Source organism: Gavia stellata, chromosome 9 (assembly GCF_030936135.1).
Source record: "Gavia stellata isolate bGavSte3 chromosome 9, bGavSte3.hap2, whole genome shotgun sequence".
Classification (NCBI taxonomy): domain Eukaryota; kingdom Metazoa; phylum Chordata; class Aves; order Gaviiformes; family Gaviidae; genus Gavia; species Gavia stellata.
The window spans coordinates 25,120,797-25,145,699 of NC_082602.1; the positions used below are offsets into that span (position 1 = coordinate 25,120,797).

Here is a 24,903-nt window from a genome sequence, read left to right on the forward strand (position 1 = left end):
AGGGGGTAAAGCCAAGGCAGCTCACGTGTTTCCCAGGCATGTTTGGGCTCGGTGCACATGCAAACCCCCCGGGCACGGCTGGGGATGGGGCCAGCTCCGAGGGGCTCTGGCAGCCGCTGCCCCTTGTCGTTTTGTGCTGCTTGCTGGGGAGCACTGGACCACAGCGGGGCCTTTGCCCCATCCTGCTGGGAAGGAATTTGCCCTGCCCATCAACAGCGCTGAGTTCGGAGCCAAGCTCACCCCCAGGCTGCCCCTTCTGCTGGGCTCAGGGCTGTTCTTGGGGCTTGCCTGCTCAGAGCAGGGGGCAAGCTGCCCCTGTCTCAGTGCTTGTTGGCCTGTCACCCCAGCCACGTGCCCCTGGGTCCTCCCTGGAGCAGAAGAGGGGCTGGAGGGGGCTCTCAGGCCCTCGCCTGCCTGCCCAGCACCTTCCTGGGGTACAGGCTGGGGAGCACCTGGCATCCTGCTGAGCACCAGGCAGAATCTGACCTTGTCGCCTTCTCAGCACTGGGGCTGGTCTCCGGCCCCTCCTGCAAATCCCTGGCGAAGCTCTGCCGGGGTCAGCACTTTGCTGCGGGTAGCAGTGGGAAGGCAGCGCTTGGCACGTGCCCCTGTCCTGCCCAGCCTCCCTGCAAGCCCTGGGATGCAGCCTCCAGCCCTGTGCCAAGGCGTCCCCTGCCCTGGCCCCCCTGGCCCCTCCCCGTGCCCGGAAGCCCTGGGAAAAGCTCTGTCATGAAAGCAAAGTCCAGGCCGCTGGGTGCAGGGCAGCCGTGGCTGGGGACTGGCGGGGCGATGGCAGCTGGGCTCCGGGCAAGGCTGGGCACAGGCTGCCCTTCCCGCTGGCTGCGGGGTGTGCGGCTGGCCCATGCTGGAGCTGCCGACCGGCTGCAGCAGGAGTACGATGCAGTGGTGATTGGGGCAGGTAACACGGGGTGAGGGAGCTGGTGCTGGGCTGCGGGGAGCTGTCAGCGACACCCAGCTGCCCTCTCCCCAGGGCAGGCAGGGGGGTGGCCAGGTGGGGACCGCAGTGGTGCTGGGCATATTGCAGCGCCCTGGCATGCTCCTTGTGCCAGGGAGGGTACAGGGGTCTTGCACAGCTGGGCACAAGTTGCAGCCCCACAGCGTGCTCCTTCTGCAGGGCACAGCTGGAGCATCTGCTTTGACCACTTCCGTTTCCCTGACCTGCACCGTTAGGGCCAGGGCTGTAGGGACAGGGGAGGATGTTCCCTGTCAGAACCCTGTTATTTGGGTGGTTGTGGCAGCCCTGTGTCCCAGGCATGGCAGGGTGCCCTGTGCTGTGGGACTGCCCCACCACCAGGGTCAGCTCACCTCTCTCTCTCCTTGCAGGGCACAACGGGCTGGTGGCAGTGAGTACCGAGAGTGGGGTGCTGTCGCCTGCATTGCTGGGGGATAATGGGGGACCAGGGAGGGTCTGCGCCATGGGCAAGGGAGGGTGTCGGTGGCAGGGCCCATGGAGCTGGGGGGCTCCCATAGGGTTGTGGGGAGCAGAGCCCTCCCTGGTGAGGGGGACCACATGCAAGAGAGTGCTCAGGGTGACGAGGACACGTCCCACCCAGAGGGATAGGCATCATGATGCCACACTCCCCCCAGGCTGCCTACCTGCAGCGGGCAGGGGTGCGCACGGCAGTGCTGGAGAAACGTCATGTGCTGGGTGGCGCGGCCGTCACGGAGGAGATTGTGCCAGGTACCCCTGTGCACCCTGTGTCCCCGTGCCCCTGGCCAGCCCTGGGTGCGGGCACCCCACACCGTCCCACATCTTCCAGGCTTCAAGTTCTCCCGGGCATCGTACCTGCTCAGCCTGCTGCGGCCACAGATCTATGCCGAGCTGGAGCTGAAGGTACCAGCACCCATCCCTCACTGGGCTGCGGGCACCTCCCAGCACACTGTCAGGGTGAGCCCGCTGCCAGGCCATCCCCCCAGGGTGGGTCCTGCAGTCCCTGTCTTGCAGCGGCATGGCCTGAGGGTGCTCCCACGGGATCCCTACTCCTTCACTCCGCTGTTGGAGGACAGGAGCCCTCCCCGCTCCCTCCTGCTGGGGCACGACATGGCCCAGACCCAGCGGCAGATCGCTCAGTTCTCCCGGAAGGATGCCCAGGTACTGTAGGGGCACACTCCCAGCACGGCAAAGCCCCAAAGGGTCTGCCCTGCCCCGTGGAGCAGCAGGGGTGCTCCTAGGTGGGGTATCCATTGCACCCATCACGGCACAGTCCCTCTTGCCCCTTCTCTGTCCCTTTTCAGGCTTACCCTGAGTACGAGGCATTCATGGGGGGCTTGGTGTCAGCCCTTGACCCACTGCTGGATGCCCCCCCGGTGGATACAGCTGCCCTGGGGCAGGGGTCCCTGCTCCAGCGGCTCAGGGCCCTGCAAGCCCTGCGGCCCCTGCTGCGGGCAGGTACGTTTGGAATGCTGGGGGACCCCAATGGCAACAGGTGTTTGCCCGCACCTGGAGCGGATGATGCTCCGTCCCAGGGCACAGGCTCCTCAGGACCCCCAGCTGGGCTGGCAGTCCAGCAGGCTTGCCCACTGCCTGTCCTCAAACCCAGCTGGGCACAGGCAGCTGGCCCTGGCAGGGCTGTGCGGGTCATGCTGCCTCTGCACCCCCAGGCCTGGCGCTGGGGCGGCAGCTGCCCTGCTATTACGAGGTGCTTACAGCCCCCATCTCCAAGGTGAGTGCCGGCAACAGCAGTGCAGAGCCACCAGCCGCCTCCCTGCCTGCCTGCGGGGTGCTGCGGCAGCCCCCCACCCCAAGCCTGGCGCTTTTCTTTTCTCCCGGGCCAGATCCTGGATCAGTGGTTTGAGTCAGAGCCCCTGAAGGCAACTCTGGCTACTGACGCGGTGATTGGAGCCATGGCCAGCCCCCACACCCCTGGCAGCGGGTGAGGGTCCCTTCCCCCCAGGGCTCATGGCTGCACTGTCCCCCTGTGCCATCCTCTGTGCTGGCAGCTCTGTGGCTCTGCTGCCCCATGCCCTGCCCTGTTGTCTCTCCCTCCTGCTGCCTGCTCAGCCTTGCCAGGGTGGCTCAGGGGTTGGGGCTGGGCAAGGGGCTGCCTGCCATTGCTGCCATATGGCTCTCCTGAGTGGTCCCCATTGCCTCTTTGCTGTTCAGACACCTCCGTCCCCAGGTCAGGTCAAGTCCTGGCTGGTGGGTGCTCCCTGTAACTGATTTGGCATCATATGAGCTGGTGCAGCCCTGTCTATGGGGGCTGTGGCACTATCCTCACCATGCCGTGCAGGAGACAGACCTGTCCCCTCGGCCGGCAGCTAACCTGGGGTCCTGCCGCTGCAGGTATGTGCTGTTGCACCATGTGATGGGTGAGCTGGAGGGACGGCGGGGGGCCTGGGGCTATGTGGCCGGTGGGATGGGGGCCCTGTCCGAAGCCATCGCCCGTGCAGCGACTGCCCAGGGAGCCCACATCTTTGCTGAGAAGGTACAGAGTGCCTGGGTGTGAGGAGCTGCCTGGCCAGCCTGTAGGCAGCAGGGATGCTCTTGGTGAGGTCGTGTTCCCTCCGCCCGCCCAGGCGGTGTGCCATGTGCTGCTGGGCAGGGACGGGCGGGCGCAGGGCATTGTGCTGCAGGACGGGACGGAGGTGAGGAGCAAACTGGTGCTGTCCAACGCCTCCCCCCAAATCACCTTCCTGGAGCTCACTCCCCAGGTATGGGGCACACGGGGCTGGCAGGGGCTTGGCGTGGTGGCATCCCCTGGCCGGGCTGCCCCCCGCACCACTGGGCTCTGCCCCGGCCTCTCCCACCCCAGGAGCAGCTGCCAAAGGATTTTGTCCAGCGGATCCGGCAGGTCGACACGCGCTCTCCCGTCACCAAGATCAACGGTAGGTACTGGCAGGGCCACCTTCGCCGCTGTACCCACTGGAGGGACACTGGTGCTAGGCTCAGCAAGAGGCTGCACCCCATTTCCCCCATCCTTCCTCCCGTGCCCAGTGGCCGTGGATCGGCTGCCCAGCTTCTTGGCTGCCCCCAATGCCTGTGACGGCCGGCCCCTGCCCCACCACCAGTGCTCCATCCATCTCAACTGTGAGGGCACCCGCCTCCTGCACGAGGCCTTCACTGAGGCCACCCAAGGGCACCCCTCCAGCAGGTAGGAGCCTGTGCCAGCATACCTCGGTGCCCCAGGGAAGGGGCAGGACAGCCGTAGCGGCTGGTGCTGGCAGAAGAGGTTTGGGGTGGCTGGGTCCCTGTCTGCCTGCCCAGCTAGTGTCCTGCTCCCCCAGGCCCATGATCGAGCTCTGTATCCCCTCGGTGCTGGATCCAGGGCTGGCCCCGCGGGGCTGCCACGTTGTGTCCCTCTTCACCCAGTACACCCCCTCCGTGCTGGCGGGAGGGCGGCCCTGGGATGAGCAGGCCAGAAATGCATATGCAGACGTGGGTACGTAACGCATACGCGGACCTGTGTAACACCAGGAGCACTGGTCCCTGCCGCCTGGGGCAGAGCAGCCCTGGAGCTGCTCAGGGGCTGGCTGCCATGTCCCCCCAAGCTGCCTGCCGGTCCCTTCATCCCTTTCTAGTGTTTGACTGCATCGAAGCCTATGCCCCGGGGTTCAAGGCATCTGTCATCGGCAGGGACATCCTGACGCCACCAGACCTGGAGAGGATTTTTGGGCTGCCCGGCGGGGTGGGTACCACGCAGGCTCAGCTCTGACCATTGCTTAGGTGCCAGCGCTGGTGGGCACACAGCCCTGGGCCAGGCACAGCCAGCTCACACAGAGCTCTGCTTGCAGAACATCTTCCATGGAGGGATGTCTCTTGACCAGCTATACTTTGCCCGGCCAGCACCATGCTACGCAGGCTACCGGTCCCCAATTCCCAGCTTGTACCTGTGTGGAAGCGGAGCCCACCCTGGTGAGTAGGGCTGGGAGCTGGGACCCTCCTGGGGGGCTGCAGGAGGAGAGCATGGTGCACGAAGAGGTGCAAGGGTAGCATGGGGCTGGGGGTGTGTGTGTGTGTGTGTCTGCTCCCCTCTCTGCCCTCGTATGGGCTGAGAGGTCAGGCAGCTCCACTGGTGCAGCCCTGGGCCCCATCTCCTGGGGCTGGAGCTGCCTGCTGCACCCCATTTCTGCTCTCTTGCAGGAGGAGGAGTAATGGGAGCAGCAGGACGCAACGCCGCCCGGGTGGCCCTCGAGGATTTCAGGCACCTGTGATGGCAGTGGTGACACCAACTTCACTTATGCAGGGTTGTGACTGCTGCAAGCTGTGTTGTCCCCACACAGACCTCTGCCTGTCCCCAACTTGCTTCCCGGGCACCCCAGGGCAGCAGCATCCCCTGAGAGCTGCGGGGGTGCAGGCTGGCAGGGTCCCTTGTGCTCCCAGTTGCCACTGTCATCTTGAACACATGGCTGCTCCCAGCCCGCTGCAGCCCAGCCTTGCCCAGGTGGCTCCTGGGCATTGGGCAGCCATGGTGAGCCTCGCTCAGCCCCCGCCTGCACCTGCAGAAATAAAACCCATCCCAGGCTCTGCCTTGGGCACTCTCACTGTGGTTTTTCAGCGCTTTGTGCGGTGGCTCCCGACACACGCCAGCATGGGGGCTGCACTGGGCCATCTGCACTGTGCCTGGCGCTGCAGCCCCGGGGCGGGGGAGCTGCCAGAGAGCCCAGGTGTGTCCCAGAGCGGTGAATAGGGACAATCAGCCCCTCGCCCTCTCCTCCACTCACTGATGCAGGCTCAGGTGCATGCAGAGCTATGTGGCTGGAGCCACTCAGCGCCAGGCTGGCCTGGACCACCCCAAGGTGCTTAGAACGGGCAGGGAGCCAGTGAGTTGCTTGACCCCTGAAGCCCCCAAACTGTCCTCTGTCCCCCCCCGCCCCGGCCCTCAATGGCTCTGTGTACAGCAGCTCAGAGACTGCAGACACCGTGACTGGCAGCTGCCCCCCCATTCCTGACAGGAGCTGCCTACACGTGTTCTGGCCCCATTCCTCCAGCCCCACGGCAGATGCTCTGTGCTGGGGCTCTTGCTGGCCCCCCCTCAGCCAGCGGCAGGCTCGGGGTGTGCCCCTCACCCAGGCTGCTGCCTGGAGCAGCTTGCTGCAGATTACAGAGCTCACATCCTCTCCCTGCCCTCTTCCTCCCCCAGACAATGCTCCCAATTCAGCCGCCTGCCTCGCCTCTCACCGGGCCCTAAAAACAGTGCTGCCAGGCTGAGTTGTTGCACCTGAGCTGGCTGAATCAATATTGACTGGCCAGGAATAGTCCCACAGTCCTCTGAGAATAGCCCCGCACGCCCGCCCCGCTGCCCACAGCTTCCCGCGCACGGGGCTGCCCTGCTGCTGGCAGTGTATTTTTAGCTGCTGCAGTTGCTGGCTGCCGGGGGCTGCGGGTGCTGGCACCCAGTGAGCCCCGTGGGCTGGGCTGGAGGGGGATGACAGCGAGGGGGGACATCCCCAGCCTGCCACAGTCACACTGAGCAGCGGGACACACTGCCCTTATCGCTGTGGGTTGAGGCTGGCAGGTCCCAGGTGCGGGAGAGCCCACCGGACCCCCCGCTACCCTCTTCTTGCTGCCCCCGGGAGCAGAGGCAGAGCTGGGAGTGGGACGCAGCACCCACCTGCCCTGCACCCCTGCCAGCATCTCCCTGGGGGGGGCTCGGGTGTGGGGACTCCTGGCCTCACACTTCAGTAATTGAGCTGCAAAAGGCGAGACACAAATGAGTCATGGGCTCCGCTACTGGTTCCAGCCCTGCCCTTCCCCATGGCTTTCTGTGGCCCCCATGTTGGGGCTGGCCAGGGACCCCCACCCCAGGAGGGGCTTCGGCGTGTGCCCCGAGCCCGGCTGGGGCATAGGGCTGGGAGGAGGGTGCCCTGCGAGGGAGTCCCGGGGCTGGGTGCCCCTGCACACCCAGGGGTGCTGGAGGCTCCCTTGGGACATGACGATGAGCTCACAGGCTATTCCCAGCTGTGTTGATCCTGGCTCTTCCCGGCAGGAACCAGCTGCTTTGACTCCAAACAAACAGCCCGGCGGCCACGGGCACATTCCTGGACGGCCCCTGGCGACAGTGGGGGCACAGGGTTTCCTGTTTATCTCCGTCCCACGGCGTGGCACGGCGGGGCGGGCGGGCAGCGGGGTGCCCCGGGGACTGACAGCACCCCAAACCGGAGGTTGCTCCTGGGGCAGGTTGGGGGGGGGGGCATCCCTTGTCTCCACGTCCCACGGAGGGGGGCTGTGCCTGGGGACTCCCGCAGCCAGCTTGGCTCAGGGATGGCCCAGGTGATGCCCCAAGCCCCCCGAGGACCCCACTCTTGGCTCCCTGTGCCACCCCACAGCCTCCCCTGGTCTCTGTGCCCCCCAAGTCTTATCCCCGCTGCAGCAGTCCCAGGCACCCCATGCCTGCATGCCCACTTGAGCTGCTGCATGGGGCAGGAAAGGGCAAGGGGTGTCCCTTTGGGGTGTCCCTAGCGAGGCAGTTTGTGACCCCCAGAAAACCCATGCTCTGCCTGGCTGGGGGACAGACCCATGGTGCAGTGTGCTGGGGGGGAGCACCCCTGACTGAGGACATTGGGTTCGTTCCGGGGGGGGTGTCCAGGCTCACAGCAGGTAGGGGCTATCCCAGGGGGGCTCAGACCCCCCAGGCTAGGCGGGGAGGCAGGGGTTGGGGCAGGGTAGCAGATGAGGGCCGGGGGGGGGGGGGCAGGGTGAAGGGCTGGGCTCCAGGCACGGTGCGGGGGGGCCGGGGCCGGGCCGGGCAGCGTGGGCCCCCCCCCGGGGCGGCCCACCCCGCCGCACCATAAAAGCGGCGGCAGGCGGTGCTCGGCGGCTGGAGAGCGGCTGGAGAGCGGCTGGCAGCCGGTGTCAGCCAGCGCCGCGTCCCTTTGCCGCTGCCTGCCCCACGCTGCTGCCTGTCACGCACTGCCACCGCCTACCAGGGTGAGTGCGGGGGATGGCCCCGGTGGGGGGGGCCTGGGCACATTGCGGGGGGAGGGCAGCAACCCCACTAGTGCTCTGAGTGGGGATGCAGAGGGAGAGGTGGGGTGATGGGGGACAGGGGCTGTGTGCAGGATGGCGAGGGGACTTTGGTGTCCGGCACAGTGTTCAGGTGGGGGGGAGGCTCTGTGGGGCGCCCACCCATGGCCCGAAGCGTGGGGCAGGTAGGACGGAATAGGGGCAGTGTAGTTTCATAGGGGTTCCCGTGGCTGTTGGCAGGCAGGGCTGAGTGTGGGGCAGTGGGTGCCTGGGGGGGCTGTGCCAGGACTGGGTGCCCCGGCAAGGGGCAGGTGGGTGTGGGGCTGGGGCTGAGCCCCGCGGTGGTGGCAGGGACTAGCCCCTGCATCCCCCGCAGCTCAGGGACAGGGATGTCACCACCATGCAAGGGGCCATGACATCCCTCCACCATTGCCCAGCTCCTGGGGCATGGGGGGACTGCAGCAGCACCCCCCACCCTGCTGTGGTCCCCAAGGGCTCAGTGTTGGGCTGTCCCCAGGCATACCACCCCCGGAGCCGCAATGGTGATGCCAGCTGGTGTGAGCCCCGTCCTGCTCCCGCTGGTGCTGCTGCTGTGCTGGGTGGCCCCCAGCGGGCAGGAGCCAGCCCCGGCACAGCTGCGGCTGGCAGGGCCGCGGGGGCTGGCTGGGGAGGGCCGGCTGGAGGTGCTGTATCAGGGACGCTGGGGCACCGTCTGCGATGATGGCTTCGACTTCCATGCTGCCACCGTCGCCTGCCGGCAGCTGGGCTATGCTGCAGCTGTCACCTGGACCCATAGTGCCACCTACGGCCAAGGGGAAGGTAGGGGGCAGGTGGGGAATGGGGGGCAGGGGGTCCTGGCGAGGGCAGCATGCTTGGTGCTGGCTGGGACAGCCTGCCCAGGGGACTGTGGGTGCAGGCAGACCGTGGGGGGCACTGGATGGGGCCCATGGTGCTGGGGAGGGAGATGAGGACTCCCTCAACGGTGACCCCCCAGCCCTGCGTGTGTCCCTCCAGGCCCCATCTGGCTGGACAACGTGCGGTGCGGGGGCAGCGAGGGCTCCCTGGCAGAGTGCATCCACAACGGCTGGGGCACCAGCGACTGCCACCACGGTGAGGATGCCGGCGTGGTGTGCTCAGGACAGCGCCTGCCCGGTGCCTCCCCACAGGCCACCACCTCTGGTCACCTGGGAGAGGTGAGTGCCCAGCAGGATGGACGGGGGCACTGGGGCAGGTCCCTTTGACCCTTCCCCTTGTCCCCATCCCGCACACCCTGCCCTCGATGCTGGAGCCCCCATGCCCACCCCTGTGCCTGCCATGGCAGGTGCTTGGGCTGAGCCTGGAGGAGGTGCGGCTCAAGCCCATCCTGGCGCGGGCCAAGCTGAGCGTGCCGGTGACCGAGGGTGCCGTGGAAGTGAAGCACAATGGGCGCTGGAGGCAGGTGTGCGATGCCGGCTGGACCAGGAACAACAGCCGCGTGGTCTGCGGGATGCTGGGCTTCCCCCAGGAGAAGCATGTGAACACCAGCTTCTACCGGTAGGGATGTGGGAGAGCCGCATTGCAGCCGTGGGGCACGTGGGGCAGGGTGCCTGGTTAGACATGCTGTGGGGGCAAGAGACCGGGGAGTGTCAGGGAAGGGCTGCACACGTGGGTGGGTGTGCGGGGTGCTGGTGTGGCCTGGCCATGCCTGGGTCCCCTTCTTGGGGCCTTGACAAGGGGCAGAGCTGGGCTCGGCAGCAGCTGGGGGGCTGTGGGGACAGTCACTAGCCATGGCCAGCAAAGCGTGGTTGGAAGGAGAGAGGCAAGCGGCCCTCGGCCCCTCCACCCCCGCCTTGGTCTGGGGCTATAAATACAGCCTGTAATGAGCCCCTGCCGATGCCAGGACTCGCACAGTCCTGCTGGGGCACACGGCACAGCCGGGCTTGCCGCGGTAATTGCCAGTGGGGAGAGGACCTGTCCTCACCCTGCCATGCTGTGGGAGGACCCCACGCCTCCAGCTCCTGCCACAGTGTGCTGGGAGGGCAGGGATGTTGGGGTGGGGGATCTGGAGCCCTGCAGGGTTGGCGTGGCCCCCCCCAACCTCCCGGCTCTGTGCACCCGCAGGAAGCTCTGGAACATGAAGCTGAAGGATCCCAGCTCCAGGTAGGGCTCAGCTCTGGGCAGGGTGGGCAGGGGCACCCTGGGCGTGCACCCAGTGCAGGTGTTGGGTGGGGGAGAGTCTCCAGTGCCTGAGCTGACGCTGGACCCTGCTCCTCTCCCTCCGCAGCCTGAAGACCCTCAGCCAGAAGAACAGCTTCTGGGTCCATAGGGTGCGGTGCCAAGGCGTGGAACCCCACCTGGCCCGCTGCCCCACGCAGGTGGCCCCGCCAGCCCCCCACCAGCACGCCTGCCCCCGTGGCATGCACGCCATTGTCAGCTGCCTCCCCAGCCCTGCCATCAAGAAGGGCACAGGCAAGGGCAGGAGCAAGACCTCCCGGGGAAAGGTGAGCTCTGGCATGGCCCCACGCCCGGTCTTGGAGCCAGGCAGCACCTGGCCACCCCATTTGCACCCGTGTCCATGATGCAGGCAGGTGGCCATGCCCTGGCGCCACTGACCAGCTGCTCCCCGTGTCCAGGTTCTCCCGGTGCGGCTGCGAGCGGGCACCCATGCTGGCGAGGGCCGGGTGGAGGTGCTGCACCATGGGCAGTGGGGCACCGTGTGTGACAAGCAGTGGGACCTGGTTGCGGCCAGCGTGGTGTGCCGGCAGCTGGGCTATGGGACGGCGAAGCAGGCCCTGGTGGGAGCCCAGATGGGCCAAGGTGAGGCAGACGGCATGGCAGGGACTCAGGGCATTGCTGGGCTTGGAGGGGCACGGGTGGGTAAAGCCCCTGGTTTATTGGGTGCTGACGGAGCATCCTGGGATGTCCAGGCAGCGCCAGCCTGCACGGGGATGGGTCTCCCTTGCTGCTTATGCCACAGGGAGCCCCATGCCCATAGGGAACCCCCAGACCAGGGGAATGAGTGTGGGAGACCTCCCTGCTCCAGGACAGGCACAGAGCAGGGAGCGCTGACCCTCCCTCTGCTTCAGGCCTGGGGCCCATCCACATGAGCGAGGTGCGGTGCACCGGCCATGAGCGTTCTCTGGGGGAGTGCCGCTTCCAGAATGCTGAGCGGAGTGGGTGCCAGCACGAGGCCGATGCCGCTGTCCGCTGCCACGTGCCAAACATGGACTTCCAGAGCCAGGTGAGCCCCTGCCTCTTCCCCAGAGCCTGTGGAGCCCCAGCCACATTGCACAGCCCCTGCCCCCCAAGCTCTGTGCCTGGTGTGGGTGCTCAGAGCAGTCCTGGGGTGGCCCAGGGGATGGGGGAACACAGAGCAGCACACTGATGGGGGGCTGCAGGATCAGCCAGTGGCAAAAGTGATCTTGTGGGGAGGAAAGGAGGAAGAGGAAGGTGGGGGAGATGTTCAGCTGGATGCATGGGGCTGCCTACCCCATTGCAGTGCCAGGCGGGAGGGCTGGGGGTCTGCCCCACGCTCTGGCTCAGCCCCTCTTTGCCTGCAGGTGCGGCTGGCTGGGGGCCGCAGCCCCGAGGAGGGTGTGGTGGAGGTGCTGGTGCCGGTGCAGGGGCGACTGCAGTGGGGTGCGGTGTGCGGTGCGCAGTGGGGGCTGAACGAGGCCATGGTCGTCTGCAGGCAGCTGGGGCTGGGCTTTGCCAGCCATGCCCTCCAGGTGAGCAGGGTCCCAGCCCGGGGCTTGGGCTGCGAGGGGTCCAGTGGGATGTGTGGCGTGGACATGGGGTGGCCGGGGGCTCTGGGATGGGACAGCCTGGGAGGACAAACCCTGGTGGCAGCACTGGGGCCAGGGAGCAGGCAGGGGAGGGGGGTGGGTGCTGGTAGGGGGTGCAAGGGCTGGTCTGAGCACTGTGCTCCTCCTTTGCCCAGGAGACGTGGTACTGGGCAGGCAGCCCCGATGCCGCCCAGGTGGTGATGAGTGGGGTGCGCTGCACCGGCACTGAGCTGGCCCTCCAGCAGTGCCAGCGCCACGGCCCCGTCCACTGCCCCAGCGGCGGGGGACGCTTCTCGGCGGGGGTCACCTGCACCGCCCGTGAGTACTGGGAGCCCACAGGGTACTGCTGGGAGGTGGCACCCCTCTTCTCCTGGCACAGAGAGTGGGGGGGGGCTATGCAGGGTGGGGATTGCCTGCTCCATCTCTGCTGAACCCCTCCATGCCAGATGCTCCGGACCTGGTGATGAACGCCCAGCTGGTGCAGGAGACAGCCTACCTGGAAGATCGGCCGCTGGGGCTGCTGTACTGCGCCCACGAGGAGCGCTGCCTCTCCCGCTCCGCCGACCACATGCACTGGCCTTACGGCCACCGCCGCCTGCTCCGCTTCTCCTCCCAGATCCACAACCTGGGCAGAGCCGATTTCCGACCCAGGATGGGGCGCCACGCCTGGACCTGGCACCAGTGCCACCGGTGAGTGGCCCGTGGGCAGGGGCTGGCAGGGGGCTGCCCCCTCCCCGGGCCAGGCAGGGTATGGTGGCACCCATCCCGCAGAGGCTGGCCCGCCCAGGGTAATTAGCAGCATCCGCGCCGGCACTGCCATTACAGCTTTATTTGGCTTCAAGGCTGTAATTTGCTCAGAGCCTCCGGGTGCTGCCTGCTCCCAGCTGGGTGGCTGGGCTGGCCACGTGCTCCCCGGCTGGGCACCGGCCCCACGCTCAGCCCCTGTCCCCACAGGCACTTCCACAGCATCGAGGTCTTCACCCACTACGACCTGCTGACGCTCAACGGCTCCAAAGTGGCTGAAGGGCACAAGGCCAGCTTTTGCCTGGAGGACACCAACTGCCCTGAGGGTAGGTGCCAGCTGCAGAGCTGCCAGCGACCCTGCCCCATCCAAAGGGGTGCTCTGCCTGTGCCCTCCCTCACCTCCCCTCCCTCCCGCAGGGCTGCAGCGACGCTTCGCCTGCGCCAACTTTGGGGAGCAGGGGGTGAGCGTGGGGTGCTGGGACACCTACCGCCATGACATTGACTGCCAGTGGATTGACATCACTGACGTGCCGCCAGGCAGCTACACCTTCCAGGTACAGGGATGGAGGGGCAGGGTGTGCCCCAAGACACCGGAGATCAGGGCTGGGGAGCACCCTCCAAGGGCACCACCAGCACCCCTCACCCAGCATATCGGGGTGCTGCTCTGCACCCCATGGTGCATGCCATGGCCCTGCCTGGCCAAGGCACCGCAGCGGTGCCCCCAGCCCTGCCCCTCACCCTCCCCAGGTGGTCGTGAACCCCAAGCACGAGGTGGCCGAGTCAGACTTCTCCAACAACGTGATGCGGTGCCAGTGCAAGTATGACGGGCAGCGCATCTGGATGCATGGCTGCCACACGAGTAAGGAGGGATGGGAGCAGAGGGGGCATGGTGGGCAGGGTGGGAGGAAGTGGCAGGACGGGGGGGTCCCACAGGTCCTGTGTCCCCCCCACCCACTCCATCACTCTCCCCAGGCGATGCCTACGGCGCTGATGTAGTGAGCGATCTGGAGCGACGGGAGCGCCTGGCCAACAACCTCGTATGACCCCCCCCAAGCATCAGCACGCTCCTGGCAGCACTGTGGGGCAGCCCAGCTCCCATGCCCCGGCCCCTGGGCCCCGGCAGCACCGGACTGAGCTCAGGGACTTGAAGATTTTTGTATTTATTGATGCTACCACAGAGGATGGACACGAGCACTGGAGCCGGTGGGGAGCACCCAGGGGTGCCCAGCCCTGTGCTGCTGGCGGGACCTGCGAGAGGGGCCCAGGTACCGCAGCAGCCGTCACCTCCACGGCTCCAGTGTCCCCCCAGGATGACTACCTCAGCCTGCCCATCCGCCCCCCCCCCCCATCTCATCAGACTCAGGACAGGCCATAGCCACTGCCACCTATGCACCACCAGTCCTGTCCTCAAAAAAGGTGCTGTGCAATGGGAGAGGGGATACTCCCTTACAAACCCCACCATCTCCTGCTCCTTTCCCTGTGCTCTGCCCACCAGGACCATGAAGCTGGTCCCCAGAGGGGAACGACCCTGGGCTAGGCGATGTGCCCCCAGCCAGGCAGTGTCCCCCCTCTGCCACCCAATGCCATCAGCCTCCCGGTTGCCCACGTGTGGCCAGTGCCAAGCGGCTCTGGTTTGCCACCAGCAGTCCTTGCCGGCCAGGGCACCCTGGCCCTGAACTGGCTGACCCCATGCACGCGAGGGGACCCAGCCAGCTCTGTGGCAGCGCAGGCCGGCAGCCAGCCCACCGGCTGCCACGGCTGCAACCTCAGTGCCGGGCTTTCCCAGGCTGCCCTGGAAGCTACCCAGCCCCAGGAGCAGGGATGGAGCCGCTCTGTCCCTCAAAGCCCTTGCTCCTGGGCACAGGATGGGGACACCGTGCCTTTGCTCTCTCTGTTTCTTTCCTCCTATGGTTTCTAGCAAATTTTTTTAAAGGAAATAAATGGGAATATTCACCACCAACCCACAGTCTGTACTGCCTAGCCCCTGGTGAGCCAGCTACCAGGCAGTGCCACCACTTTGACAGAAGCAGACCCTGTCCCCACCTTGCCAGCAGACAGAAGCCCGGGGTGGGGGTCTGCCAGCACCCACCTCGGCCCTGCACAGCTGGGACAGGCTGGGTTGTACCCACACGTGACGGTCCCCCCATGAGGAGCTGCCAGGGACAGCTGTGACGTGCTGGGGTGGCCCAAGGCCAGGGGCCGTGGTGAGGCGCATGCCAGCAGAGGCTTGCTCCCCGGTGGTCAGGGTTCAAGGGATGCCGGACAGTGGGGAAGATGGTTTCCGCATGAGAGCAGCTTCACACCCTGAAATTTCCACTGTCCGAGCCATAAGTAGCCAGGAGCGGCGGCCAAGGCGGCTCCCAGCTGGCAGCGCTGCCGGCGTGGGGGCAGGCAGCCACCGCCGCAGGGTCGTGACCGGCTCCACCGCCGCGGAGCTGGGTAACAGCCAGGGCACATGGGGCAGCCACACGAGCCCTTCAGCACAGGCTGGGATGAGGCAGCCGCCACCAAAAACACGCAAACGGCTGGCAGAGGTGGCGGAAAAGCACTGTCCCCGTCCCCACCTGCTGCAAAGGGCACTGGAAGCCCCACAAACTGTGTTCCTGAGAGTTTGGGGGGGGGCTACAGGGCGGGAGTGCTAGGGCACACAGCTGTTTTTCAGGTGCTGAGAGACGATGCAAAGCCGCCCGCCCGTGCCCCCACCCCGGGGCAGGGCAGGAAGCCCCCAGCCCGCCAGGGCCAGCAGTGCCGCCACATCACAGCCCTGCGCGGGGTCAGGAAGGAAGCCCTGCCCGTGCACCGACAAGGGCCCTGCTGTTCGGGGCCACAGCTGCTCCACGGAAGTAAACAGGGTCCCTGCCAGCACATTCCTGCCCGCTGCCCTGCCCGACCCCTCCTGCCTGTGCCCCCACCCACCCATCGTGGACACCCACCACCTGGGAGGGGTGGACATCCCCGCAGCGGCGGGGACCATGTGTGGCAGCCCCCAGCATGCACACCCTCCCCCAGCACGCAGGGGCACGGAGAGCCACAGCTCAGCCAGGCAAATAAAATAAATGGTATTTATTAGCAAAATAAAGGACAGAATCTCTCACTCGCAAGGCCCTGCCAGGTGGCCAGGGCTGCCCCGCATGGCCCCATGTGCTCACTACCGAGCTCCCCGTGTCCCGCCAGCTGCTCCCACTGCAGCAGGCAGCACAGGGGCTCCTGTCCTGGGCAGGGTGGGCAGCATTGCCTGACGGAGACAGCATCTGCACAGCACCAACCAGCCTGCACGCACCCCGCTCAGACCCTTGGGTGGAGCAGCCCAGTGCTTTCGGATGCGGTGCAGGATCCATCCCTGATCCAAGATGCAGGGTGCCCCGCCTGCCCACAAAAAGGGGCCGAGACACCCCAGGGGGGTTCCCAGCAGGGGTAAGGCACAGTCTCCTGACTCACTCCCGGCCCTCCCAGGCATCCTCCCGCTGCTTGTTCTCCAGGCGCTTCCTCTCTGCAGAGACAAGAGGAGGGTCAATCCCATGTCCCCATCACCCCACAGCCACCCACGTCCCCGTGGAGGTGGCCGGAGCCCACCCTGGCGCAGCCCCCTCCCACCCAGCACCCTGTGAGAGGGTGCCTCCATGGAGAGGGTCCCCCCATACCACAGCCCCCCGGGCATCCAAATCTCACCCCGGGCTTCTTGCAGCTTCCTCCGCTCTGCATCTCGCTGGGCTGGTGTCTGGTTGCTGCGTACCCCCAGGGCACCGATCACCAGCCGCCTGGCCAGGGCAGCTGATGTTTCAGGGCGCTCCTTGGCCGGCTGCAGGTAGTCTGGGTGAGTGGAATGGGGAACATCAGTAGGGGCAGCTTGGGAAGGATGGGACAGCCGGCACGGCTCCGCAGCGCTCAAGCGCTGCGGAGTCGTGCCGGCTGCCCCATCCCTCCCCAGTTATTGGGATGAAGATGCTGCAGCACAAGCACCATGGCACAAGCTGGCACAGGGCAGCATCACTCACCAGCATATGCCCTGGCTTTGGCTTTAGAAGCGCGGGTGCCCTGAGAGAGCGGGCGAGTTTTCACCATCAGGTGCTTGGTGCTGAGGGCATCGCGTGCTGTGGGGAGAGAGCAGCGGCATCTGCATGCAGGGCCAGCTCCATGCCCAGGATCCAGCCGCAGCAGAGGCAGGGATGCCTCCCCTCTGCCCGGCCCCAGCCAAACTGGGAGCAGTACCTGTTATGGGGCTGGAGAAGATCCCCAGGGCATGCGTGTCGTCCACCCACTTAATATCAAAGCCTTTTTTCCTGTCAGAGAGAGGGAAGCTCAGCAAGGCATCGGCACCGGGTAGGCAGGGGTCCGGAGTAGAGCCCAGGCAGGGGACCCCAGCGCCGTGGACAAAGCATTGCTGGCAGACTCACTGATAGCTGCAGAAGACACGGAGCAGGTCCTCGGTGCGGAAATCCGAGGGGAAATCATAGATCTCGATGACATGGGGCAGCTCGGCATCACTGAGGTCCGGTGCAGTGGGCTCGGCCCCGTAGTAGTTGAAGCGGGGTGACTGGCCGCTCTCCTGGTGCTTCTTGCCCCCCAAGAGCTGCAGGGGTGGGAAAGGCACAGCACTGAGCAACCCATGCCCGCCTGCCCCACGCCAGCTCCAGACCCATGGCAAGCACTCCCCGGGAAGCAGTCCAGCCCCCGCTTCCTGCCCCAGCACTGCAGATGGATTCATGGCGTTGAGATATTGGGAGTTATCGACCGGGGCTCTCACGCCATGCACTTGCTTTTCCCATTACCAGCATCCCTTCACTTGCCACGCTCTGTCGTCTTGCCGGGGATGCAGTGAGAATGGCACCGGCGAGACAGCGCATGCACCCCGAAACGCACCCCTCCTTCCACAGTGACGTGCTGACCCAAAATACGTTTGGGGAACAACAAGGAGCAGGACAGCAAGGCCAGGAGGCAAGACTGATGACTGCCCGCCACGCGGGAGCACTGGGCTCGGCATGCCCTGGCTGCAGCACACACACCAGAGCAGCCCCTCGGTGCCCTGGATGCTGAGATGGAAAAGCCAGTGCTCCCCTGAGGAGCAAGTTCTGGTGGTTAGTCACCTGCGCGGCTAAAAATTTATGCCTTATTTCTCATTTGAATTTGTCTGGCTTCGTTTTCCAGCCGGTGGTTCTTGTTCTGCCTCTCCGCTGGATTAAAGAGCCCTCGGTCCCCGGTCCCCTCCCCGTGATGGCACTTACGCTAATCAAGTCCCTTCTCAGTCGTCTTCTTGATAAGCTAAAAAGGTTTAGTATCTCACGGCAGGGCACTTTCTCCAGCCCTGAAAGATGTAGCACTGTTCTACCTCTCCCATTTTTCAACCTTCATTTTAAAACACGGGCAGCAGTTGCCCTCTGCCACGACACGGAGGACACAGCTGCCCACTGCTCCCCTCCACCCCGCCACGTCGGTGCTGGTGGGCACCACTTGCTGTACCTCTGCTTTCCAAACCACGCCGTGCCAGCGGCCGAGGGGATTCACGGCCCTGCTCCAGCTGTGACACCAGGCCAGGCACAGCCCGAAGCCAGCGGCAGCTCCCACCTCCCCTCCGGAGTGTGGGGCCGTCATGGTGCTGGGGAGCAGGTACATAACTCAGCCAGGTTCCCAGCCTGATCCCCCAAGCGATCGTAGCAAAGCACACCACGGCTGGAAGGTTAGAGTCCATAAATCCCAGCCAGCTCAGTCAATAAAATGTGCTCATTCCGACAATTTTATGGGGAAGATGGATTCACGGCAGGTGAGGGGGTGCTGCCAGGGCGGCTGGATGCCGGCGGAGGGGAGAGCTGAGTTACGGAGCTCACAGGACAGGCTAGCACTGCTGGCAGAGCTGCCTGCCCTGCCACTGTTGCCTATTAACTGAGCACACCCCACGTAGGGCTGCACACTCATCCAGCCCACCCTGCCCGCTCGGGGGACGCAAAGGAGCCGTCCCTGGGCAGGATGAAGCCCTGCGGCACTGCTTGAGGGAGCAGAGCACTTGGATAGTGCCAGGTGCTGGGAAGATGATTAGAGAGCGGGAGCGCCGAGTGCCGGAGCGGTCCTTGACCTTCACAAATCACCAAGTGTGGCAGGGCAACAAGGACGGGAGCCGTCTGGCAGCCGGGCTCAGCCGCGCAGCAGGCACAGCTCAACAGGTCCTCCCGCACTGCCAGACTGGGCACGCAGGGTGCCCCCAGACCCCCAGCTGTGGCGTGATGCAGGGAGCGGGAGCCAGGGTATGGCCCCCAGCCCTGGCAGGCACCCGGCGCTGGGAAGGGTCCGCTGATGGATGGACAGATGGACGGCAGAGATGGGAGGCCATGGGAAATGAAGCCTGTCCATCACACCTCGCTGCTCTCTAAAGATGCATCCTTGCAGGAGCATGTTAGAGGGATCCATGGCCACTCGCTTACGCTCCCACTCGCTCACCAAGAGCACACCTCCAGAGCTGGAGGGGAGGCGTGCGTCGGCACGCATGCACCGCAGCCCCCAGCACACACGCACACACTGTGGCCCCCGGCACACCGTGCCGGCTGACAGAGAGTCCACTGAGCCTGCAAGGAAATGGTCACAGTGCTTAATTACCCCTTGCGTTCAAACTGATTTCTACTCTGAATTTGTCTGGTTTCAGCTTCCAGCCAATGGATCTCGCTATGGTGTTTTTTCCTGCTAGATTAAAGAGCCGTCCGCTATCAGAAATCTCTCCTCCACACAGAACGTCATAAATCTTGCTCTCTGCCGGCTATCCACAGGACATAAGGATTTGGTTATGAGGAAGAATGCTACTAATTTTCTTGTCCTTTTGGTTAATTAACAACAGTTCCATCTCCCTGAGAGCTTGCACCCTCCCCGAGCAGCCGTGTCTGCCTGCAGAGAACTCGGAGGGCTCAGGGAGCACCAGGCTTGGTGTGGGAATCTGCAGGGTGTGAAGATGGCAACTTTTAACTGATAAATCCCTTTTTCAGGTTCTTATTCACCCATTTTGGGAAGCTCCCTGGAAAGCTCAAACTTTGCTCAGAGCTTGTGCACAGGAGAGCTAACACAGATGCTCCAGAGCTGTTCACAGTTAGCACCAGTGCTGCATGGCACAACCTTGCCCGCAGCATCTTACGGCTGCACCATAACACGGGCCCTCCCTGACCTGCTTCCCCAGCGGGGCCAGGCAGCTGCTCCGCTGTGCCTGAGGACAAAGCTGTGCCCCCCATGCCAGTCCATGGAAAGCCAGTGCCAGTGCCACGTGCGCCAGCTGCTGTCGGAGCAGCAGTACCGTCCCCCTCACACCGGTGCTCACTGCAACCTCCTGGCTGGAGGGTGGGGGACCACATCTGTGGGGAGCACAGCCAGGCAGGGATGGGGATACCCAAAGCTCTTCCACATGTCCCTCCGAGCAGCCCCAGAGGTGAGCCCTGCGTGCCCCACACCCTGTCCCAGCTCCACGCCAGTCTTGGTGACGGCACACCAGCCCGAGCACGGCCCCGCAGACAAGATGGGTACCAGTGCTCCTCAAAAATGCTCAAGTTCATCTCATCCCTTCCCAGGAGCTGTTATCAGGCATCATCCGCCACTTCACACCCTGCTTCCAGCCCAGGGTGGACAGACGCTGGCTGTAACAATATTAGCACTGTTTGTTACTTTGGGCACATTAATGTCATTTGGAAAATTACCGGTTTGACGCTACTGATTTAAAATGCAATAAGGGACATCCAGCCTTGCTGCAGAAGCCAAGCTTTCCTCACGAATGGTAGGAAAACGGCGTGGGTCCCGGCGCTAGGCAGCTAATTGTAGTAAATTCAGCTGTACGTGTGCAGGAGAGGACGGTAATGAGCCACAGCTGATTAAGAAGTCATAGTTTCGAGGAAACTTCCCGTTGCTATTTCAATGGGAGCCCATACGTCTCAGCCCATTTCTTTATTAGAGCCCCGGTTTCACGAGGGTGCAGTTGCAGTTTACAGTGCTCGAGCAGGTTTTACTGGGTGTGCTTTATGTACTATAGAGGGAAGATCCCCCCCAGCCTTCAGCAGCACCTCGGGATGGGATAAGAACCAGCCTGGGGAGAAGGTGGAAGTCCCAGGCATTTCAGCACCGCAGGCAGCTCGCGCCCTTGGGGACAGCTGGCAGTGACAGTAGGCAGCACAGCCAGGCTGGCCGCATGCCCCGGGTGCAGCCCACACCCTCCATGCACCCACCCCAGAGGACACAGGGACAGCTGACCCCCACCGACCCCTGTCCCCGTGTCCCAGCAGGCAGTAGTCATTGTCCCTGCAAATCCCCGCAGGTGCCGGCTCGCAGGACATACCTCCTCCAGCAGGCGCGGGTCCAAGCAGTCCCCATCGTCGTTGAACAGCGCATCCCAGCTCTCCTCGGCACCTGGGCTGGCCTGGCTCCGGGTCCCGGCACTGGTCTTCTCTACTTTTGGGGAGCCACTGCCAAGAGCTCCCTCTTCCTCCTCCGCCTCCCGGCCACACTGGTGCTGCTGCGGTGAGCCGGCATCCTCATCTGCCCCCCCTGGCTCCCCGGCCCAGGCCGTGGGCGAGAGCCCCTCTACGCCACGGCACAGCAGCTCCAGGGGTGGCGGGGGCTCACGGTTCTCCGGGGGTGCCCCCTCCCACATGTTGCTCGCTGGCTCCTCGCCAGCACCCAGCGGGCAGCTCTCAGCCCCGGTGCTGCCGTCTGAGCAGGCAGAGGTGCTGCCCCCCACCTCCACAGTGGGCACCGGGACACCCTCCCCACTGGGATGCCCAACACCAGCAGTGCCCTCCTCCTTGTGAGGCGGGAGCTGGGATGAGGTGCCCACATCCTGCCCTGGGGTGCTCTCCCCTGGGAGCACTGGTGCATCGCCTGCACCACCCCTGGAGCGCCTGGGTTCGCAGCTGGCTCCTGGTGCATCCAAAGCGCTCTCCTTGGCGAGCTCAGCCGTGCCTCCCCACCTCTCCTCCTCCTTCTCTGGCCCTCCAGCAGCACAGCTCTTGCTTTGCCCTGCCAGGAGAGACCCCCCACACTCCCTGTCCTCCTCCTGGGCTTTCAGACCTGCAACCTCCCATGCCAGTCTGGGCACACTGCCCTGGTTGCCCGGCCCTGCCAGCTGCAGGACACCCTCTCCTGGGCACTGGGATAGGTCCCCGGATGGATCCAGGCTGCTGTCCCCTAAACGCTCCGACACACTGCTGGGTCCTGTCCCACACACCAGCATTGGGCTAGCAGCGGCTGTTGGGCTAGCGAGGTCACTCCCAGGCTTGGGGGTAGCCTCCGTGGCCCCTGGCTCAGCACTCAGTGGGGATGGAGGGTCGGGCTCGGTCCTCATCATTTGGTGGCTGTGGCTGAGCTCCCCAAGTCCTTCATCATGGGATACTTTGTCCTGCCCGTCCCAGGACTGGGCAACAGCTGGATCCGGGCATGACTCCCGCACGCTGGGTGATGCCCCCAGGCCCTCCGGCACGGCGGGGCAGCTGCCTCCTGGCCTCCGGCAGTGCCCGGCAGAGGCTGCCCGTGGCTCCTTCAGGCCGGCATCCACCTTGATCTCCCTCCTTGCCGCTCTGCCTGCCTGTGTCCTGGCACAGGGGCTTCGCCTCCGCCCCTCGCCGCTGCCCCAGCAAGTGTCCTGCGCCAGGCGGTGGTTCTCGGGCTCCTGGCGGTGCCCAGCCAGCATGTCACCCGCCACTTGTGCTGCTCTCTCCCGCCGCGCTTTGGGCACGTAGAGGGCCATGTCGGGCTTCCTGCGGCGTGGCCGGCCGCCCTCCGCCTCCTGCTGCATGGTGCCACCCCTGCCTGCCAAGGAGAGACAACGTCACTGCCATGCCCGCAACCCAACGGCCCCGCAGCCGGGCTCACAGTGGGCAGCCCCTGCCCGGATCAGTGGGTCAGGGTCCCAGCCTGGCAGCCCCCCTCGCTCCCACGGCAGCTGGCACACAGCGATGGATAGCAGAGCCCCAACACTGTTCCCGTGGTAGCTGCTCTGCAGTTGGGGTTTGGCACCCAGAGCACCCCACAGCCCTACATCATTTGGTGGGGTGTACAGGGCTTGGGGAAAGCAGGGAAACCCTGCCAGCATCACCAAGGCACCTTCCCTGCTCTGGCAGTGGCTGCCTGGGACCCCCCCAGCCCCAGGGCCCAGTGGCCATGGCCAAAGCAGGACACAGAGCCCTTGCACCATTCATGCATCAAAAACCGCAGAGAAGCCTGTGGCAGCCACGGAGCACCAGAAACCAAACCCCAGCCCAGAGACACTCCGGTGCAGGACCATGGCTGTCACCCTGGCACACCGCAGCCCTGCTCACCTGCTGCCCCGTCCTGGCAGAGATTTATTTTTCATCATCTTTGGCAGCAGCAGGCACTCCACTAGCTGCCAGGCCCCCCTGCCCCTATAAATATGCATCAGGCAGGGTTTATGGAGACGGATGGTGTGGGGGGCTGCACTGCGGTTGAGGGGAAGGCAGAGCGGGGCCGAGCCAGGGCCCCGTGATTAATCACTGCCCACTCCGTTTAGGGGGATTCATCATGGGCCGCTGTCAGGTAAATCACTGGAAAAACACCTCTTCAGTAATTAATGTGAAGTGACGGATGGACAGCCCCTGGGCCCATTAATCTGGACCATCAGCGCCGACCGAGATTATGAATGTCAGGATGCATAAACTGCCGGCGGATCAATAGGGCCAGGAACCCATCCAAGGCTCTCATTTCCGAGGCACCTCCGGTACATTAGCCTCCCTTCCACGCAGCCCCCGACCGAGGCGTGAACGTTCCCCGTGACCCCTCGCCAACAGCCAGCAGCAGTGCCGGGAAGGCGAGGGGAGGCCAACCACCAGCTGGAAAGCGGCCGGGGCTGCCTGTGCCACACAGCATCATCCCCTCCTCCTCATGGACGGACGGACGGACGGACAGCTGCCTCAGCGTGATGGATGGGTCTCTCATGGCTCTCTGGAAACCACCGGCAAGCCCGGGCAGGGCGGTGCTCCCCAGCATCACCGCAGCGCCCGTGCCTGCGCCTCGTGCCGCGGTGTGCTCCTGCCCACCTCCGCGGCACGAGGCGCAGGCACAGGCACCGCAGTGATGCTGGGCACCGTCCCGGGGCTGCCCCGACCATTTTTCTGTCTCCGCAGCTCTTGTCATTTTTTTCCCCCTCTTTGATACACTAATTTTGCTGGCAGAACGATCCCCTTTATCTTTATCGACCGCAAGAAAGGAATGTATCCTACAAACCCTCCAAGGTCTGGATTAGTCATTTTTCAACACCGAGGTGTTATACATTTTCTTACTGAGCGGCAGCCCAAGTGCCGGAGGGGAGGGGGAACCAGGAGCCCCCCTGGCACCACCATTTCCAACCACGCAGAGCTTCCAGCTGCACCAAAGCACGTTCTGCTAAAGGACTTTCCCCAGCCAAGCCCAGAGTCTCAGCCCATGGGACATCACTGAACGCCTTGCGGGGGGGATCACTGATCCCCCCAGGCTCTGCTTCCCGAGAATTTCCAGCACAGGGAGCAGCCAGGAGCAGCATTGCTCCACACACATCCCGAGTCACCTCCAAGAAGAGCCTTCGCACGCAGGATTTATGGACTCCTCGAAAGCTTGCTGTTCACCTTGCCTCACCCTCCAAAGCAGATGGTACGGCATTAGCCAGACGGCTGGTGCTGGGAGCATCGTCTCCCTGCACAACTTTGCCTCTGCCTGCCGCACGCTGCTGGGGAAGAGCCGCTTCCTGCAGCCTGGGGAGAAGCACGGCAAGGTGGTGGCTGGCCCATGCTGGCAGGGATGCTGCAGCACTTGTTTTTTCCCCACAGGGCAGCACAGCTCCTGCCCCCAGCCTATTACACACTTCATCGATGCCATGGCCACGCGTCGGCACCGACCGATTTCATGCTCTGGGAGGCAGAGCAACGTCCCTGGCTTTGGGTCTCATTCACACTACACTGGGCAGGGCAACCCTGACGTTTCCAGACTGCGGGACCAAGCTCACCCTGCAAAGCCAGGCGGCGATGGGCAGCGCATCCCCAAAAGGACCCATGCTGCCTGGGGTGCTGCCCTGCTTTTTGGAGCTGGCTACCAAAACAGCTCAGCATTGCAGCACCAAGCAGGGAAAGGCAGCCCCTGACCGGGCATGCCACTGTACCATGGTAAAAGCGGCAGTGGGAGCGCTGCCCAGCCACCTGGCACGTAATGCCCACCAGCCTGGCGCAACACAGCCTGGCATGGCCAGGGGGATGCTGGAGCATCAGCCAGGAGGTGGCCAGAGCTCCCCGCAGGCACGGGCTCCCCTTGCACCATCCCCAGGAACACGCTGCTCATGGGGAGCTTGTGCTCATGGCATGAGTTTGTGAGGTCTCAGAGCAGCTGCCCAGGTGATGTGCCAGCCTGTGTTTCTCCTCTAGCGACTGTCTGCAGCACAGACAGGCAGCGTTTTCTCCCCGATTTCTCTCCCCCTCCTGTCCTGGGAAGGACCCCACGAACAACAGCAAGACAGGGCTGACCACATCGCAG

General features: G+C 64.8%; 2 protein-coding genes across 2 annotated transcripts; both read left to right on the forward strand.

Annotated features, from left to right (window-relative positions):
* The first annotated feature begins 789 nt into the window (after positions 1-789).
* PYROXD2 (pyridine nucleotide-disulphide oxidoreductase domain 2) lies at positions 790-5,172 on the forward strand. Its single transcript, XM_059821374.1, has 16 exons — positions 790-919; positions 1,345-1,364; positions 1,609-1,702; positions 1,782-1,855; positions 1,967-2,113; positions 2,257-2,410; positions 2,623-2,684; positions 2,797-2,894; positions 3,305-3,446; positions 3,538-3,672; positions 3,774-3,846; positions 3,956-4,112; positions 4,246-4,400; positions 4,540-4,646; positions 4,753-4,873; positions 5,102-5,172. The coding sequence occupies exons 1-16, from the start codon at positions 790-792 to the stop codon at positions 5,170-5,172; spliced, it is 1,740 nt and encodes a 579-aa protein (XP_059677357.1).
* A 3,276-nt stretch (positions 5,173-8,448) lies between these two features.
* On the forward strand, positions 8,449-13,475 carry LOXL4 (lysyl oxidase like 4). The gene is made up of 14 exons (XM_059821238.1): positions 8,449-8,743; positions 8,939-9,117; positions 9,246-9,457; positions 10,025-10,063; positions 10,188-10,404; positions 10,537-10,720; positions 10,990-11,144; positions 11,464-11,631; positions 11,844-12,006; positions 12,135-12,378; positions 12,643-12,758; positions 12,850-12,986; positions 13,180-13,291; positions 13,405-13,475. Exons 1-14 carry the CDS (start codon positions 8,464-8,466, stop codon positions 13,473-13,475), a joined length of 2,277 nt encoding a protein of 758 aa, XP_059677221.1. The 5' UTR covers positions 8,449-8,463.
* The last annotated feature ends 11,428 nt before the right edge of the window (positions 13,476-24,903 follow it).

Bases quoted from the DNA above. Each gene is read 5' to 3' on its own strand.
- PYROXD2 (XM_059821374.1), top strand. From the start codon at position 790: ATGGCAGCTGGGCTCCGGGCAAGGCTGGGCACAGGCTGCCCTTCCCGC. The intron at 1,365-1,608 runs GTGAGTACCGAG...CACTCCCCCCAG, and splicing joins GGCACAACGGGCTGGTGGCA to GCTGCCTACCTGCAGCGGGC. The intron at 2,411-2,622 runs GTACGTTTGGAA...CTGCACCCCCAG, and splicing joins GCGGCCCCTGCTGCGGGCAG to GCCTGGCGCTGGGGCGGCAG.
- LOXL4 (XM_059821238.1), top strand. From the start codon at position 8,464: ATGGTGATGCCAGCTGGTGTGAGCCCCGTCCTGCTCCCGCTGGTGCTG. The intron at 10,405-10,536 runs GTGAGCTCTGGC...CCCCGTGTCCAG, and splicing joins GCAAGACCTCCCGGGGAAAG to GTTCTCCCGGTGCGGCTGCG. The intron at 13,292-13,404 runs GTAAGGAGGGAT...CACTCTCCCCAG, and splicing joins GATGCATGGCTGCCACACGA to GCGATGCCTACGGCGCTGAT.